Source organism: Drosophila erecta, unplaced genomic scaffold (assembly GCF_003286155.1).
Source record: "Drosophila erecta strain 14021-0224.00,06,07 unplaced genomic scaffold, DereRS2 tig00000055-arrow-pilon, whole genome shotgun sequence".
NCBI lineage: Eukaryota > Metazoa > Arthropoda > Insecta > Diptera > Drosophilidae > Drosophila > Drosophila erecta.
In genome coordinates this window covers 18,974,212-18,989,124 of record NW_020825200.1, presented here as the reverse complement: position 1 = coordinate 18,989,124, position 14,913 = coordinate 18,974,212, and the positions used below count along the sequence as shown (strand labels likewise).

Genomic DNA, 14,913 nt, shown 5'->3' with positions numbered 1-14,913 from the left:
CTTTTTCACCAAGAGCAGCGACACTCGTCGTTTTCATTTCAAATCACTTGTCTCAGTGGAACTGGCGATTAAGTATTCATTAGCAAAATATCTTCTGCATCGTGTCTCTTAAAAATCTTGCAGTTCTTTTACGATGATGACGAAACCTTCATGAATGTTGAGGATGGTATATCGATGGTCTTTTCCCATTTTCCATATGCAAATATTTAATTTTATGTATGAGCTCAAAAAATAAGTTGGCATATAAACCCATATAGGAAAATATTTTGCAAAACCTTCAGAAACGTTAAAAGAAAGCATCTCTTCAAATCCTTATTGGTATAATTTAATACATTTGTTTTCTTTATTTCGTCAGAGAATTTACAATTCAGTTAAAAAAAAACCTAATTAGAAACAATCAGATCTTCAGAAGTTCCTCAACAATCTAACAAAATAAAAACATTTTTATGTTGATTTGCCATAGAAACAAAAGTAATATAAATAACAGCAATTATTAAAACCACTTAAATACATATAAGGTGGTGAAATCTTTGATCTATTTTTGAAAGGGGATGTCGACCAGAACGTTACGGTTTAAAAAACTGGCGTTTCGAGGTGCTATGCAAGCCGAAAATAACCTCATTAAAGCGGAAAGAACACAACTTACTGCAGAGAGCCAAAACCGGTTTGACTTTATATTCCTTTCGTTGAGATAAAGGTTGCAAATAAGCGAAATCCAATCTACCAATGCTTCCAATTTATCAGCTAATCCCAATCAGAATCTGGCTCGCATTTTTGGGTCCGTTTAATCCTTCTCCGTAAGTCGTGGTTTCTTTTATGATAACGTCGCTTTAATATCTGAAAGGCACCTCGGATATCGGCCACGTAGTCCGCTTGGGTATATCCATCGGTATTCAGGATCGCTAAAGATAAGAGATTACCGGAAGTTTTATTATTTATTGTTAAAAAAATGTTATTTAAATCTTATTCAACTTATTTTTTTTGCGTCTTAACCGAACCTAAATACGGATTCTACATAAATTCTTGCCGCCTTTTTTAGTTTCCCAAATACGAAGAACTCACTATAAAGAGTCATACAAATTAAAAATAAGAGAGTAGCAGTACTACAAAAAAAGGAACGATTGCGGACTCCATACGCTCATATATGTAAAAGTATTCAGTTTTTTTTCAACTCAGATTTTTAAATCGGAATAAAGCAGTACTTACTCACCAAAAATAGTTTTGTTAATATATTTGTATTGCTTAAAGGGCTGCTTAGTGCTCACACCGTCGTAATTGTAGGCCATGACAATATCGTAGTCGAACATCTTTGTAAAAGTGTTCTTCAGCGGTTCTATTCGTCCTTCTGGTCTCAGGATGCGGTGAATAATATGAGCCTGGAAGGTAAAATATCAAGTTTGTAATACCCCAACATTCAGGCTTACGCTGTGTGCAATCACATATTTATTGCCCGGTTTTGAAAGATTCGAGTCCAGATTGGAAAGTTCGTCGGGATCAGTCACGGGAAAATAGTCGAGTTCCACCTTGAATAAGTCACCAGTGGGTCTGGTTTGAGCCACCTGACAAAGGCGTGCGAGAATCTCATTTTGGTTTTCTAGGATCTTATCCAGCTTATTTTGCAGCTCCTCTATTGCATCTACCAATAACTCATCGCCGTTACCAAAATACTTGGGGTATTGGTGTTTGCTCATTGCGCGCCTTTGTAAATATAATTAATGTTTTGTCATCAAACTGCGTATCTTGTCCATAGTTTTGTACATGAATGGGATTTGTTTACTTGGCCAAAGAAATATGTTTTGTTGACGATAGAGGTGTGCAAATGCCTTTTTTTTTCTCTTCTGGTATCGATATACCTCCACTGAATCGGGTTCGGAACCTTAATGAGCAGCCTGTTAAGAAAAAGGGTAATAAATTTGTAATGCTCAATGTGCTTAAATCACATAAACTAGATTAAATTAGATTATAGCAAACTGAAAAAAATTTCCTATATTAATGGTAGGGGAATGTTACCAATTTAAAAACTAGCAAAATTGGTTTGAGGCACCGCTAGTTTTCTAACGCGGACCCCAGGGCTACATGACCAGATAAAGCCATATCGATCGACATCACAAACGGTCACATTAAAAGTGCGTTTCTCGGCGCATTTGCAGGTATTGTGTGTGACTCCGATTTGAAAATTTGTTTATTCAATTTAAAGCCGTGACCGAAAACCTGCTGAGGTGTTAAAGTGTAGTTTAAGTGTCCCCACACATGTGCAACGTGTTTTCGACTTGCCTCTCGGGGCCTTGTCAGCGAAAAACTCGCTTGAAAATTCAATAGTGGCCGCTGTCTGGAGCGGCGGTCGCCGTCAATTAGTGGGTCCCTTGGTTTACATAAGAGCGAAAGAGTCGGCTAGTGTGGCGTTGCAGAAATGGCGTCGAAGTATGTGCACATGGCTTGGTCTATTTAGGCTATATTTCCCTTTTGCTCCGAAAAGTGCAACTGGGAGTGCGTTATCCATGCCGGGTATGCCACATATTAAACAAGTTTCGCCCACAACGAATCGTACATTTCGTTTTTTTCGGCGCAGTGTACGCCACTTTGTCCGGTTTTGCATTCCGCTTTGTGCGCTTCATTCGGTTTCAATGCCCTCGCATTCAGTGTTGCCAAGTGCCGGAGCGTGCCTAGTGATGTGTGCCATCCGAGTCCTGCCGTGAATTGGTGTGTTTGTGCAAAGATTGTAATTAATTTTGATTGCCCTTTCTAGGACCCGCTACCTCGGTTACTAAGCGTACAATTGTGCTCCAATTGTTGGTTAATTTAACGGCCTTGCCAATTGCCGTTTCGCTTCGTTGGCACCTGGCAACACTGGTCAGCCCGCGCTGGTGCGAGTGCGAGGGAGATACCGATAGGGCAGATGCAGAAGAGCGAGCACAAAAGCGAAAGCGAAAACCCGAAGCGAGGAGGCCAAGGAGTTTATAAATCAATTTTTGTGTATGTCAGTCCCCGCGATTCCCGTTGCAATTGGTATTGAGTAGTTTCCGGGTTCCGGATCGCAGGTCCCCAGTTCCCGTGGTCAAATTTCCATATCATGGTGTACGTGCGAAATGCGAAACCTGATGGAAAAGTGATGGCGACAGCGGTCTTTTGTTTGTGTGCGGCAGTACGCGCGTGTGTGTGTATGAATAATGCATGGAAAGGCGTTATTCACGGCAAACGTTGATAATACTGTTTTGACAACAAAAATCGAGTGATTCAGATATGCACTTAGTATCGGGGTCACATCTCCTGCTCTCTTTCCCTTGAACCACCCCCCTGGAAAACCAAACTGACGTTTCGGCTTGGATGCGTCGTGGTCACGTACCCCGCCACCCTCCCTCGCACCCACCCCCGTTACCTGTTTTGCCAATACATTTTTCCCCTCCTTGACACCCCGTTTTCATTATTTTTGTTATTTTTGAATGCGCGCTTTGTTTGTGCGTACGCTCTTCCCTTCCTCTCGCACTACTTTGCTTCGGTGTGTGTGTTTGTTCACGTTCTTTCATTCTCTTTTATTAAATGTACATTGAACTCTCATCTTGCCAGCTTTTCCTTTGCTGTTCTCTTTCGGCCACTTGTTTAGCCATTATTACACATCCGATAATAAAAGCTGTCTGGATTGTGGGAGTTTATAATTAATATTTTCACGCCGACGAACTAAGATTTATATATTATCCATTCCATTATCTCTAATTACAAAAACATTTAAATACCCCATGAATTCTATTGGATTCTTTATACATTATAGTAAGTAATGCTGGTCGAGAAGTTGTTGCCACTGACATACATATATCTATCAACTAACAAGAATCCAGCTAGGCTTGTTATTAAATCCGTACAGATTCATTTTAATATGAACACAGACGGTTTGTAAATTATCAACACCAGTAAATAAAAAAGTTATTTGGCAATGATATGATTTAGATATTCATATTTATTATAGACCATTAAATAAACCCAGAAAATCCTATACTCAGAATCCAGTCAGCACAGACTTACATTTTTTATCAGTCAGATTGTAGATTCCCTAGATATAACATCGAATCCTTCATATTTTCCGTATTGCAGCTAATTTGTATATACAGTGTACATAGAGATGAGCACACAAACTCGTTCAGGTGGCGGGGGAGGCGTCGGCCATACCCGCAACCAGAAAAAGTCAAATGCCAGCAACTCCGGCGGAGGAGGAACCGGCCATCACGATGGAGTCTCACATGCTCCGGCCGCTGGCAAGAAGGGCGGCCAGGATGCCAGCAAGACAGACAAGCCAGAGAAGGCCCAGCCCAAGGCTACCACCGAACAGTTGCGCATTGCCCAGATCACCAATAGCACCACAGAGGATCCGCAGATCAACGAGAAGGTTCTCCTCCTTTTGACCATGACCCAACGTTCCGAAGAGGAGGTCTGCTGTGCCCTCAACGAGTGCGATTACGACCTGGAGGCAGCGGCCAACTTCTTGATCGAAGAGCTACCGCAGGTTGGTTTCGATTGTAATCTCCTTCGCTCCAGTTATTCAGTTGAATCTGTTGTAGGGCGCCTTTGCCAAGTACGAGAAAAAGCGCAAGAACAAGGCTGCAAATAACACGGCTGATGGCGCTGCTGGCGATGGCGATTGGGCCGATGGCAATGCCAACGCGGACAAGCGGGAAAAGTCGCGAAACCGCAGCTCAAATCGCGGAGGAACCCGTGGCTCAAGTGACAGTCGTGGATGTAAGTATCATAAACAACGCTGACTTAGGGCTCAAAATGCAAAGACGTTTTGTCATAACCTGATTTAGTCATTGCACAACTATAAAAGATAATGATGCTGAAATCCAGTTTAACTAGAAGATATGTAAAAAATTATAGTCATTCAATATTACATTGCTGATTGGCATTTCAGCTTCAGCTATTGTTTTTCATGCAAGAGCTGTAATTAGACAAAATATTAACTTGATGAAATAATTTTAGTAAATGAGTTACTAAACTTATTCCTCCTCTAAACTTAAATTAATATATTATCTCCAATATTCTAGGGCGCGGAAGAGAGACTCGCGAGAACGAGCGCAACCAGCGCGAGTCTCGTGAACCTTGGTCCGGGCAAAACGTTGGTCAGGATCGTGGTGACGATCGGGCTAATGACAACTACCGCGGGCAGCGCAACGGCGGCGGACGTAGTGGACCCGGTGGCGGTGGACGCGGCGGTGGATTTGTCTCTCGCTCTGGCCGTGGCGGCGGCCGCATGGGCGGCCGCACCGGTGGTCCTCGTGGCGATCGCGGCAGCGGAGGACCTGGCGGTGCTTATGGATCTGGTCGCGGTGGCAACGGTAACGAAGATCACCACGAAGTTGAGCTGTGGGACAACACCATTGCCCAAAACGCCGAGAAGCAGCAACAGGCTCATGATGATGCCTGGGGTGACTGGAACAACGAGGAGTACGAGGGCTCGCTTAAGGACAGCAAGGTGTTCACCACTAGCAACCTGGCAACGCAATCCGCTGCTAACGTGGTTAGCGGAACTGGAGCTAGTGTTACAGGTGTCTCTGCGGTGGCTGGAAGCGAGATTTCGGCGCCACCAGGTCTTGAACATCAGTTGGTGCAGCAGGGATCTCATCTGGATGAGAGCTCCAGCAGCGGTCCAGCGGCGGTCACACCGCCAGCAACGCTGACCGGCTCGGCGACCACGCCGCTGCTGCAATACAGCGCAGCGGTCAGTAATCCACCACCCCAGCTGCAGTCCCAGGGCACACAGTCAGGAGCGGGTACGGGAGCGACCGCAGCTGCCGGCGGAGGGGCAGGAAGCACACCGTCATCCTTTGTATCCGCCTCTCCCGACACATTCTCAAGCGCCGCCTCGGCAGCTGCCACGCTGGTGCACCAAGCACAAAAGCAGCAGCAGCTTCAGCAGCAGACGACGCCTATTAAGCCGTCGGCTACTTTGTCAGTCGAGCAATCTCAGTATTTCAACTCGTTGGCTAGCCAGGGCGTCAGCCCAGGTTCTGTACCAGTGCAGTCGGCGCCAGCGGGTTACGCCCAAAACCCCGTAGCCGCCTACTCCCAAACTAGCACTAGCGTAGGTGTGAGCCAGTACCCCAACACCTATGCCAATGTGTTTGCCTCTGGAGCGGGAGCTGGTGCTGGCGAGCAGTCGCAACAGCAACCGCAGATACGAAGAGCTCGCGTTAAGCTGCCACCACCCTCAAAGATTCCTGCGAGTGCCGTTGAAATGCCTGGAGACAATGCACTGAACAACATTGGCTACCTGGACGTGCAGTTCGGCGCTCTGGACTTCGGCACGGACGATGGCTTCGAGCCTTTGCCGGAAAAGGTTGGTTCGGGCTTTAGCATTGATGGTCAGCAGCAACAACAGCAGGCAGATGACTACCAAAGCAAGTCCCAGCAACAGCAGCAGGTGACGCTAACGGCTGGTCTGCAGAGTTCCCAGATTGTGAGTACCGTACTGTATTCTTTCAATTGCCCAAGCAATCGTGACCACGATTTTGCTAATACGATTGTTTGTTACATACTGCATATACTTTTGAGAATCTAATAGCATTTTCAATTTATAGAGCGATGCCTTGAGTGCAGCGGGCTATACAAGCCGATCGACGGCACAGCAGCAGCAGGGCGTTAGCTCAGCAGTGAATGCCACAATCGATCAGCTAGCCAAGAGCGACCCGTACGGACAGACGGGCGGCAGTGGTAACGCCTACCAAAACGCGTACCAGAACAGTGGTGCGAGCAAGGCAGCCAGTGGCTTTCCGACGACGGCGCCCGGTGGCTACAGCAGCTCCACATACGCCAATGTGCAAAGCTCGGTGGCCAACAGCTACCAGCAGCAGGGATACGGCTCATACCAGCCCAGTTCCTACCAGCAGCAGGCTGGCACCGGAGCACAGAGCGGTACAGGTGCCGTAAGTGGCGGCGGAGGAACGGCAACGCAAAACATTCCGGTCGGAGGCAGCAGCAGCCAAAATAGCACGAGGTATGACATAATCCAGTAATGATTGTTATATATTAAAATCCAAAGGGTAGCCTTGCCGAGAGCCTTGATTCACTATAAAAGACTTTATTGCGATACTCCGCATTGGTTTTAGATATTATTGATAAGGTGCCATAATAGCCATGTCGAGTCGATCTAGCCATGTCTGTATGTCTGAAAGTCATGATCTGGAGATCAATAAGTGATAGAATTTATGGATTTAGTTTGTTTCAACTTGGCTTTGCCCTGCTTAATATATCATTTTTTAACATTTTTAAATGGGATTTACATGCTAAAACGTCGGTTAATGGTCATATTCTGGTTAATAATAACATTGGCAGTAAAATATGTTATGTAGAAGATCTATTGGCGCCATCTAAACGCATTTTAAACCGATTAGCTGTGTAAGGGGTATCTAAAAGTCGCGGCTATTGCGCTTATCGTTTGTTTTCTTGTATTGTTATTGTACAAAGAATGTTAGGGCTGAAGAGGAATATTTTGGTGTATATTAAATTGAACAAATTATTTGGTCAAAAAGACAAACTAACCAAACTGTAAGAGTTCAATCCTTATCGGATATATCCTTTCATTCGAGATTAAAATGTTTGTTTGTATGCAAGTTCGCTTAACAATTCGCCCCACCCGAAAGAAAGCTAATCTTCATTTTGTTTACTGTTTTTCTTCTCTCCTAACACATTAAATGCTCGCTTTTGTCCCAAAAACCCAATCCGCAATCGCGCTCCGCACCTAACAGCGGCAATGCAAGCTCTGCCTACCTCACATCCGGATACTCGACACCACAAAGTGCTTACCAGTCAAGCCAAAGTGTTTATGGCAACACTGGACTGTCCAACAGCAGCGGGTAAGTACTAAATGCGACGATCGCAATCCCATTATAACCACTTCCCTGGGGATGGCACGTAACTTATTTTGCTGATTCGGACTGGTTCTCCATTATGGTTAATTGCGGCCTCTCGTCCGTTCAGGTTCTCTGGCAGTGCGAGCAACGCGTCCTCGCAGTACGCCAATTTCAGTGCCAGCGCCAAGCTAAAGGATGCGACCACGGCGAGCAGCGCCGCTCACTACGACAGGTAAGAGCGAAACTTCCGCTTAGCATGCCCCGCTTTTTCCATATTCTGACTAACCCAACCCCTTGGTACATGTTCCGTTCAGATGCGGGTCCCTGTAGCACTAAAATTTGATCTTATTGACCTTTCAGTGTCTCGACCAGCAGTGGAGTGAGCAGCAACAGTGGAAGCACAGGCAATGGCGGTGGGGTGAGCGGCCAAGCAGGTGCTAACCAGGCGGTTGTATCGAACAGTAAGTAATTTAATAATACAGATAAGGCCCTAAAAAGTAAGCATTGCAGTCAAGCCCAAATTTACTTCTCCGGTTTAGAAGTCTCATCTTAAGAATTTAAATTATTTAATAACAAACTCATAATGTCAAGCCATTTAATTCAAATTAATGCATATTTTTGCCAACTTACCCACTATTAATTTAATGATTTCGTAAAGCTAGCTTAGATCTCCTATTAACCACTATTTTGGCTCTGCAGTGATAATATGGAACTCCAAAATACCTAAAATTTTCAATGGCGACATTTTGTACATAAGATTTCTTAGTATCCGCATGTTAACCAAATCGTTACCTATCTTTTCAGATAACAACGTGACCGGCAGCAGCTCGGTCAGCAATGTGACGGCAGGCGTTGCAAGCGGCAACGTAGCCGGCGTGGGCGGAGGCGTCAGCCAGAGCGGCGTAAGTAGTGGAGTCGGCGTGGCCGGTGGCAGCGCGTCCAGCGTCGGTGTGAATGTGAACAACAACAGCAGTAGCGCCAGCTCGGTGGGAGCAGCGGCCGTTGCCCAGACAGCTACGGGAACCACCGCTGCAGTGCTAGCCTCGCTGACCAACAAGAACAGCAGCAGCAGCAATAGCAGCGGCAGCGGTGGCAGTTCTGCCACGACGACGGGTAACGCCAGCGGACAAGGTGCAGGAGCGAGCACCGGAGGCGTGGGCGGAGCATCGGGTGCTGGTGGTGCTGGTAGTGGTGGTGGCAGCGGAAGCGGCTTGGTGCCCACCAACATCCAAATGGTTAGTCAATATATTCAGACTGGATTGCCATACTATCAGCAACCAGTGTATTCCTACGAGGAATTGCAAATGATGCAACAGAGAGTGCCACATGTGGTGAGTTCATGGAGAAAAGCAAAAGCAAATACCAAACCAACAACTACATAATGCAACCGACCAATCAATCGAACCGTTTCTAAACAATCAGTAATCGTATCAATATCCTCCCATAATGTTCGCTACAACGTTTTCGCATTAGTCAAGTCTTAGTTCCATTAAAACACACACGACAACTGTCCAGCGCATCCCAACTCGCCTCCCGCTGCTGATCGAAATCGTTATTCCGGCTCGGGCTCGTTGACGTTGCGGCCTCCCACTCCTAACCGTTCCTCAGCGTGCATTGTACATAATAACATATACCGCGATGTCTGTGATCAAGTCCTTATTACTTCCTGTGTCTGTTTGAGTGTGTGTGTGTGATTGTGTAAAAAGCTGACACTTTCTTTCGCCACCCTGCACTTTAATTTCGTTAAACCATCCGCTTCCGTTTCCATCCAGTCCCAAATTCCTGGCATTATTATCATCACAAAAAAAATCAACAACAATCCACATGTATTGCTTACCTCCCAGGCTCTGCTTTACACTCCAAATTAACCAAAAACTAATCCCAATGTTCTTCCTAATTTCAATCTAAAATGAAGTTGTGGAAATTAGGGATGCAAAACCATCATATTTTTGAATTGCTTTGCATTCCTAACAACAGCGAATTCTAGATCTGTGCTCCTTACTGACTCCTTTCATTCATTCGATTACTAACATCGTATTCATTTTATTTTTTTCAACCTAACATCTGACTAATGTATAAATTTATTACATTGAACTAAACATATTTAATTTTATTATTTTTTTTAACCGGTACGTGGCTTTGTCAGACCCATATCACATTATTAATGTCTTTTGATCAAAAGTTCTGACAAAGGAACGTTCATCATCTTCACAGCCATAATAACACGCCCAGAATGCTCCCGTAAAGGCAAACCTAATATACTTATTCTCACTTGCAGCAGGGATATTACGATCTTAACTATCCGCCGGCCAGTTTAGGAGCTGGACGTGACAACCTCGGCTCTGTGACGTATTCAGCAATGAATGACGGACGCTTTGCCCGCACTGACAATAACTCCAGTCCGGTCGGCAATGTATGTGTTCAGCTTATATGACTAGACAGATGGTGAAAATGTTTATTTTGCAGGTCTCCAGCACAATGTCGCAACAGGCGGGCTCAAGTGCGCCCATGCTAAATGTTCCTTACGCCTACTTCTATGGCGGCAATGTTATGCCCGGCAGTTTTCAATATGGCACCCCCGCCATATATCCAGTAAGCTTAATAAATTCTGATCACTTTGTATGCAATTCCCCATAACGTCTGAACTCATTCAACAGCAGCAAATACCGGCAGCAAACACGGCCTCCGGTCAACAGTTCCCGAAGCCTTCGTATAGCGCGGGCTACGGCTCGACCAGCTATGACACTCTGTCGCAGACCACGCAGGATTACAGCAAGGGCGGCTACTCGTCGAGCGTGAATCAGCAGAGCAAAACTCAGACGGTGTCTAACCAGTCGCAGGCAGGCACTGGATCTGATCTGACCTCTTCTATGTACGGGAAGGGACATGTGGCGCTGAACAAGGTTAATGTACGTATGGTTATAAGCAGGGCTGTGGATTGCGAGCACAGGATCTTCTAAACCTGATTTCGATGTTTAAACATTTGAACTGCGCTTTTTAATCATAAGCAAAATAATCAAGCAAATCCTTTGACTTGCTTAGGGTGATGTAAGATCATGAACCCGTCATATGGCGCCATTAGTAAAGCAACACAACAATAAGAATTCACAGCCCTGGTTAAAACACCTTTTTCCTACTTGTCTACATGTTACCTTTGTATTTTTCGTTATTCAGTCGTACGAAAAGCAGAGTTTCCATTCGGGCACTCCGCCGCCGTTTAACATGCCCAACACTCAGACGGCTGGAGGCACCTCTGCCCAACCGTATGGCATGTACTTGCCGATGCCAGCGGCCGGACACCACAATATGATCCATCAGCCTATCCACCAGGTACATTCAGAATTACCACTCCATGTTGTTGTAGGCGGAGGGGCGGATAGTCATGTCCTCATTCATGGAAATGGGAATGGTCCCCAAGTTACATTCCAGCGGATCTGGCAATCAGACCTTGCCCAGTGTCAGAATCAGAGCGTTGCCTCTCATTGCAATAACTTTGAACAGAATATCGACTGCTGTGATCGCGACAATCAAAACGACTTATCTTTCTTCGCCGACTGATGAAATGCTTAGGGAACTCATCTCGTTATTGTTAACACTACAATTTTATTTTTCACCGGTCGTAACTGCACACTCGCCACTACATTCCACATTTGTTAACTGCGTTTAGATATTGGTTTATGTCCTTAAAAAAGCTCACGCCTACACCAATCCTGGATATCACAGTAACCTTGTTTTTCCCTTGTAGCTGTGAAGCTGATTTTGTTCAACTGCACGTATTTGTATATTTATTTTCATTATTACAAAATTTAACACCACATTTACACTAACTAATCATATATTTGTACGTCACTAATCACTATTACCCACGCACATTTTCTGTAAAACACACACCCAAAGTATTTTATTTGTGTCAGTCATTAAACATTTTGTTTTTCACCTGTAATCGTTACTAACAAATAACATTTCATGCATTTTCTGATATTTTGAAATTGATTTGGAGCATCAGCATAGCATCAGTACGAGTAAACAGTGTCCTTGGGAAGTTTGATGGCCTAATTGGGAATTAAACATTTCATACGACAGTAGTGAGGCATATAATTGAGAAATGCATGAAACTGTTCTATTGTTTGACTTTTCTTTATAATTTCTTTTGATTTTTTATGGGACAACTATTAGATGGACGGCAGGATTCATAGCTCATCCCGCCGGGTAAGTTCCTTTGTTGTAATCACGTGTAAAGTGTTGCTTAATTCTTGGTGAACTGCATAACTTTAACACTCCCACGCATGCCTCATGTCCATGTAACCTGTCCTATCGAAAGAATATGTTTCGTATCATCTAGTTTCTAGTTGCATGTGTCCCACAGAAGCGGCGCCAAAAAGAAGATATCGATCGCCGAAAGGGTCGTGCTGTAATCAGATGCATAACCATATTCATGTGCCTTCACTTTTATATAAAACTGCCGTGTATATAATCAGCGAATATGTGTATCTAAAACTGTTAACCCACATTTGTGTATGGATGGCCGGGTGCAGTCCGAAAGAAGCGGATTATTCTGATTCTGCTTGGGAAGGCGGCAGCATCAATCAATCCAGATTGCCATTAACATAGGTACTGATCCCCAATCGTATCCGTTGCAGGACTCGAACAGTGCCGGACAGCGTCAGCAGTCGACCAGCCAGTCAAAGTCTGCTGGCAAGCAAGGCTACTCGCCCTCGTACTGGGCCGGACAGAACTAGCTTCCGGAGAACACGATCTGGCGGCCCCTGCAGATCGCCCGCGCGAACGACTTCTATAGCCTTCGCAGCAATAGCAGCAGCACCACCACCACAACAGCCACCACGCCCATTCACCACATCTACAGCAAGAGTAGCGCCAGCAATGTCCGGGCGCTTCCCATTACACTCGCAACCAACTCAAAAGTGACCACAATAGCAGCCGGCAACACAACAACTACCGTAGATGCAACTACAACGCCATCAGCAGCAATAGTGAAGACGACATCGGCGATGCCGGGAATTCCCGGTCAGTTGCTGATGCTCGTCAAGGAGCAACCGCAAGAACAGCAACCACAGCCGCCACCACAACAACATCAAGCACTCGCCGACGGGGTGGGGAGCGAGAAATCCTCGCCAGCGTCGGAGGATGATTATCTAATATACGAAGATAAGCGATCATACTTTACTTAATAAGAAACGTTTTTACTACGAACGCACTGTAAAGGCGCCGCTCAGCAGCGTCCTGACCACGCCTCCCTCCTCCCATCAGCCTCAAAACACACCCCACACTTGCATACAAAAACCCAGCATGAAGGTGTTTCAGGTGGTAGGAGGAGACTCCTAAAACCAACCAACACTCCCTCACACAACAAAGAGTAAAACAAAACATACAGCAACATCCGCATAAATATACCAAGTACCATTTTCACATTGCATACAAATAAATTTACAAAGATAAAGAGTAACAATTATTAATTATTAAAGGCGTAAAACGATTTAACAGATTTAAGAGTGTAAGAGAGAAACCGGAAAGAGCAGAACAGTAAATTAAAAATACAAGTATATATATTAAAGAAAACAAAACCACAAACATAACGTGAATGAGAAAAAACAAAACAAACAAAAATTAATTATTGTAATCGGTTTAAACTTATATGTATAATTATAACCTTAATATTTAAACTAAATACAAAAAAGAAGATACGATTAAATCCAAACAAAATGCAAAAAATGAAGTGCTTTGCCGCTTTTACTTAAATCTGTTGGAATGTTTGACTAATGGACTATAGAAGACTATTTTTGGGTTAAATATTTAAAATTGTTTCATGAATGCATTATGATTCAATCCAAGGGGCCAATCTATATCGTTACATCATTTGAAAGTAAACGGAATAGAAGTTGTCAAGCTGCTCAAACTAAATTTTTGTTATTTATTTATTAATAGCATTTAAAAACAGTCCTGTATTGAAATACTGACCCACTAAAATGGAAAAAAAAACCTGCATTAATATTCTTAGCTAACGTATTATGGTATGCACGAAATGTTGAGCAAAAATCTTTTTTGGCTTAACAGCTATCCCCCGTAATTTAAAATGAATTAAAATTTTTTAATCTGCGCTATCCAATTCACTTGCTGCCGTTATCTAGAGTGGTGAAACACACTGCGATCTTTAGGTACATATAAAACTTGTTTAATATCGGAATAGGCTATATAAATTTAAAGATACACGTAAACAATGGGAAACATATAGCTACTGGCTGTGCAGCAGCTTGTTGAAGTCCGCGTACGCCGACTCCAAGTCGAAAAGGAACTGGCGTACCTGGCTCTCACTCAACTCATCGGAGGCCTGCATCTCATTTAAGCTGCCCAGCCACTTCTCAACCTTTAGCTTGGCGTCGAAGTCCTCCGGAATGAGAGACAGGCGGTTCATGTTGTCCGCTAGGTCCTTAACGTCAGGCTGCAGGGCATCCATGGTGTTGATCTGCAGACGCAGCTTGTCCATGATGGTGATGAACAGCGACACGATCTCGGCAATGCACTTGGATGTATTGCCCTTGTCGTCACGTATGGTAATGGGTCGGTCTTCGCGGATCCGCTCCAGCGCCGCCGGGCAGTCCAGCCGGAACTTCTTCACGAACGTCTCCACCGAGGGGAACTCGTCGCACTGCACCTGCTTGAAGGCCACCTTGTACTGCACCAGGTATTTGGAGCAGGCGGCCGTGTATTCCTGCGGCGTAATGCAGTCGCGTATGTAGGCCTTCTCCAGCTGCTGGATGGTGTTGATGATTGCGTACAGATCGGCCATGTTGTCATACTTCTCGCGCTCGCGGGCATTCCGGAAGAGCTTAACCTCCTCGTACAGCTCGGGACTCTGTTCCTGCATCCTTTATAAGGTGTTTTCCTTAAATATTATCTGGTTTAAAAGACAAAACAATGATTCACAAGGAACTGGCAGTGTGACCGTTGCGCAATGCAGCGCACATGCCCATAAGACCCTCAAGCCAGTATTGGTAAACGCCAGAGGCTAACCGTGTCTACAATTCAAATTTGAATTTGTTGAAAAAAATTTTTATGA

At 44.7% G+C, this 14,913-nt stretch overlaps 3 protein-coding genes across 11 annotated transcripts; 1 reads left to right on the top strand and 2 right to left on the bottom strand.

Moving 5' to 3' along the window:
- Positions 1–397: 397 nt before the first annotated feature.
- On the bottom strand, positions 398–1,850 carry LOC6543332. Its single transcript, XM_026978530.1, is given in 4 exon segments — positions 398–424; positions 1,211–1,262; positions 1,264–1,376; positions 1,425–1,850. Coding segments are annotated over 4 exon segments (459 nt in total). The 5' UTR covers positions 1,692–1,850.
- A 231-nt stretch (positions 1,851–2,081) lies between these two features.
- On the top strand, positions 2,082–13,350 carry LOC6543114 (protein lingerer). Of its 9 annotated transcripts, XM_015159257.2 has the most exons (15): positions 2,082–2,150; positions 4,087–4,495; positions 4,551–4,728; positions 5,034–6,445; positions 6,567–6,982; positions 7,734–7,841; positions 7,966–8,070; positions 8,199–8,299; positions 8,643–9,169; positions 10,117–10,251; positions 10,305–10,430; positions 10,496–10,747; positions 11,013–11,168; positions 12,015–12,047; positions 12,479–13,350. In XM_015159257.2, the coding sequence occupies exons 2-15, from the start codon at positions 4,115–4,117 to the stop codon at positions 12,575–12,577; spliced, it is 4,029 nt and encodes a 1,342-aa protein (XP_015014743.1). In that variant the 5' UTR covers positions 2,082–2,150; positions 4,087–4,114; the 3' UTR covers positions 12,578–13,350. The 9 variants fall into 9 exon arrangements, with proteins under 9 accessions (XP_015014743.1, XP_026835504.1, XP_015014742.2 ...); XM_026979703.1 differs by lacking the exon at positions 12,015–12,047 and having other exon boundaries at positions 8,643–9,073; XM_015159256.2 differs by lacking the exon at positions 12,015–12,047 and having other exon boundaries at positions 10,496–10,741.
- Positions 13,351–14,004: 654 nt separating this feature from the next.
- Positions 14,005–14,828, bottom strand: LOC6543327 (vacuolar protein sorting-associated protein 28 homolog). The gene has a single exon (XM_001970487.3). The coding sequence runs from the start codon at positions 14,719–14,721 to the stop codon at positions 14,089–14,091; it is 633 nt and encodes a 210-aa protein (XP_001970523.1). The 5' UTR covers positions 14,722–14,828; the 3' UTR covers positions 14,005–14,088.
- Between the last annotated feature and the right edge of the window lie 85 nt (positions 14,829–14,913).

Bases quoted from the DNA above. Each gene is read 5' to 3' on its own strand.
- LOC6543114 (XM_015159260.2), top strand. From the start codon at position 4,115: ATGAGCACACAAACTCGTTCAGGTGGCGGGGGAGGCGTCGGCCATACC. The intron at 6,446-6,566 runs GTGAGTACCGTA...TTCAATTTATAG, and splicing joins GTCTGCAGAGTTCCCAGATT to AGCGATGCCTTGAGTGCAGC. The intron at 10,748-11,012 runs GTACGTATGGTT...TTCGTTATTCAG, and splicing joins TGGCGCTGAACAAGGTTAAT to TCGTACGAAAAGCAGAGTTT.
- LOC6543327 (XM_001970487.3), bottom strand. From the start codon at position 14,721: ATGCAGGAACAGAGTCCCGAGCTGTACGAGGAGGTTAAGCTCTTCCGG.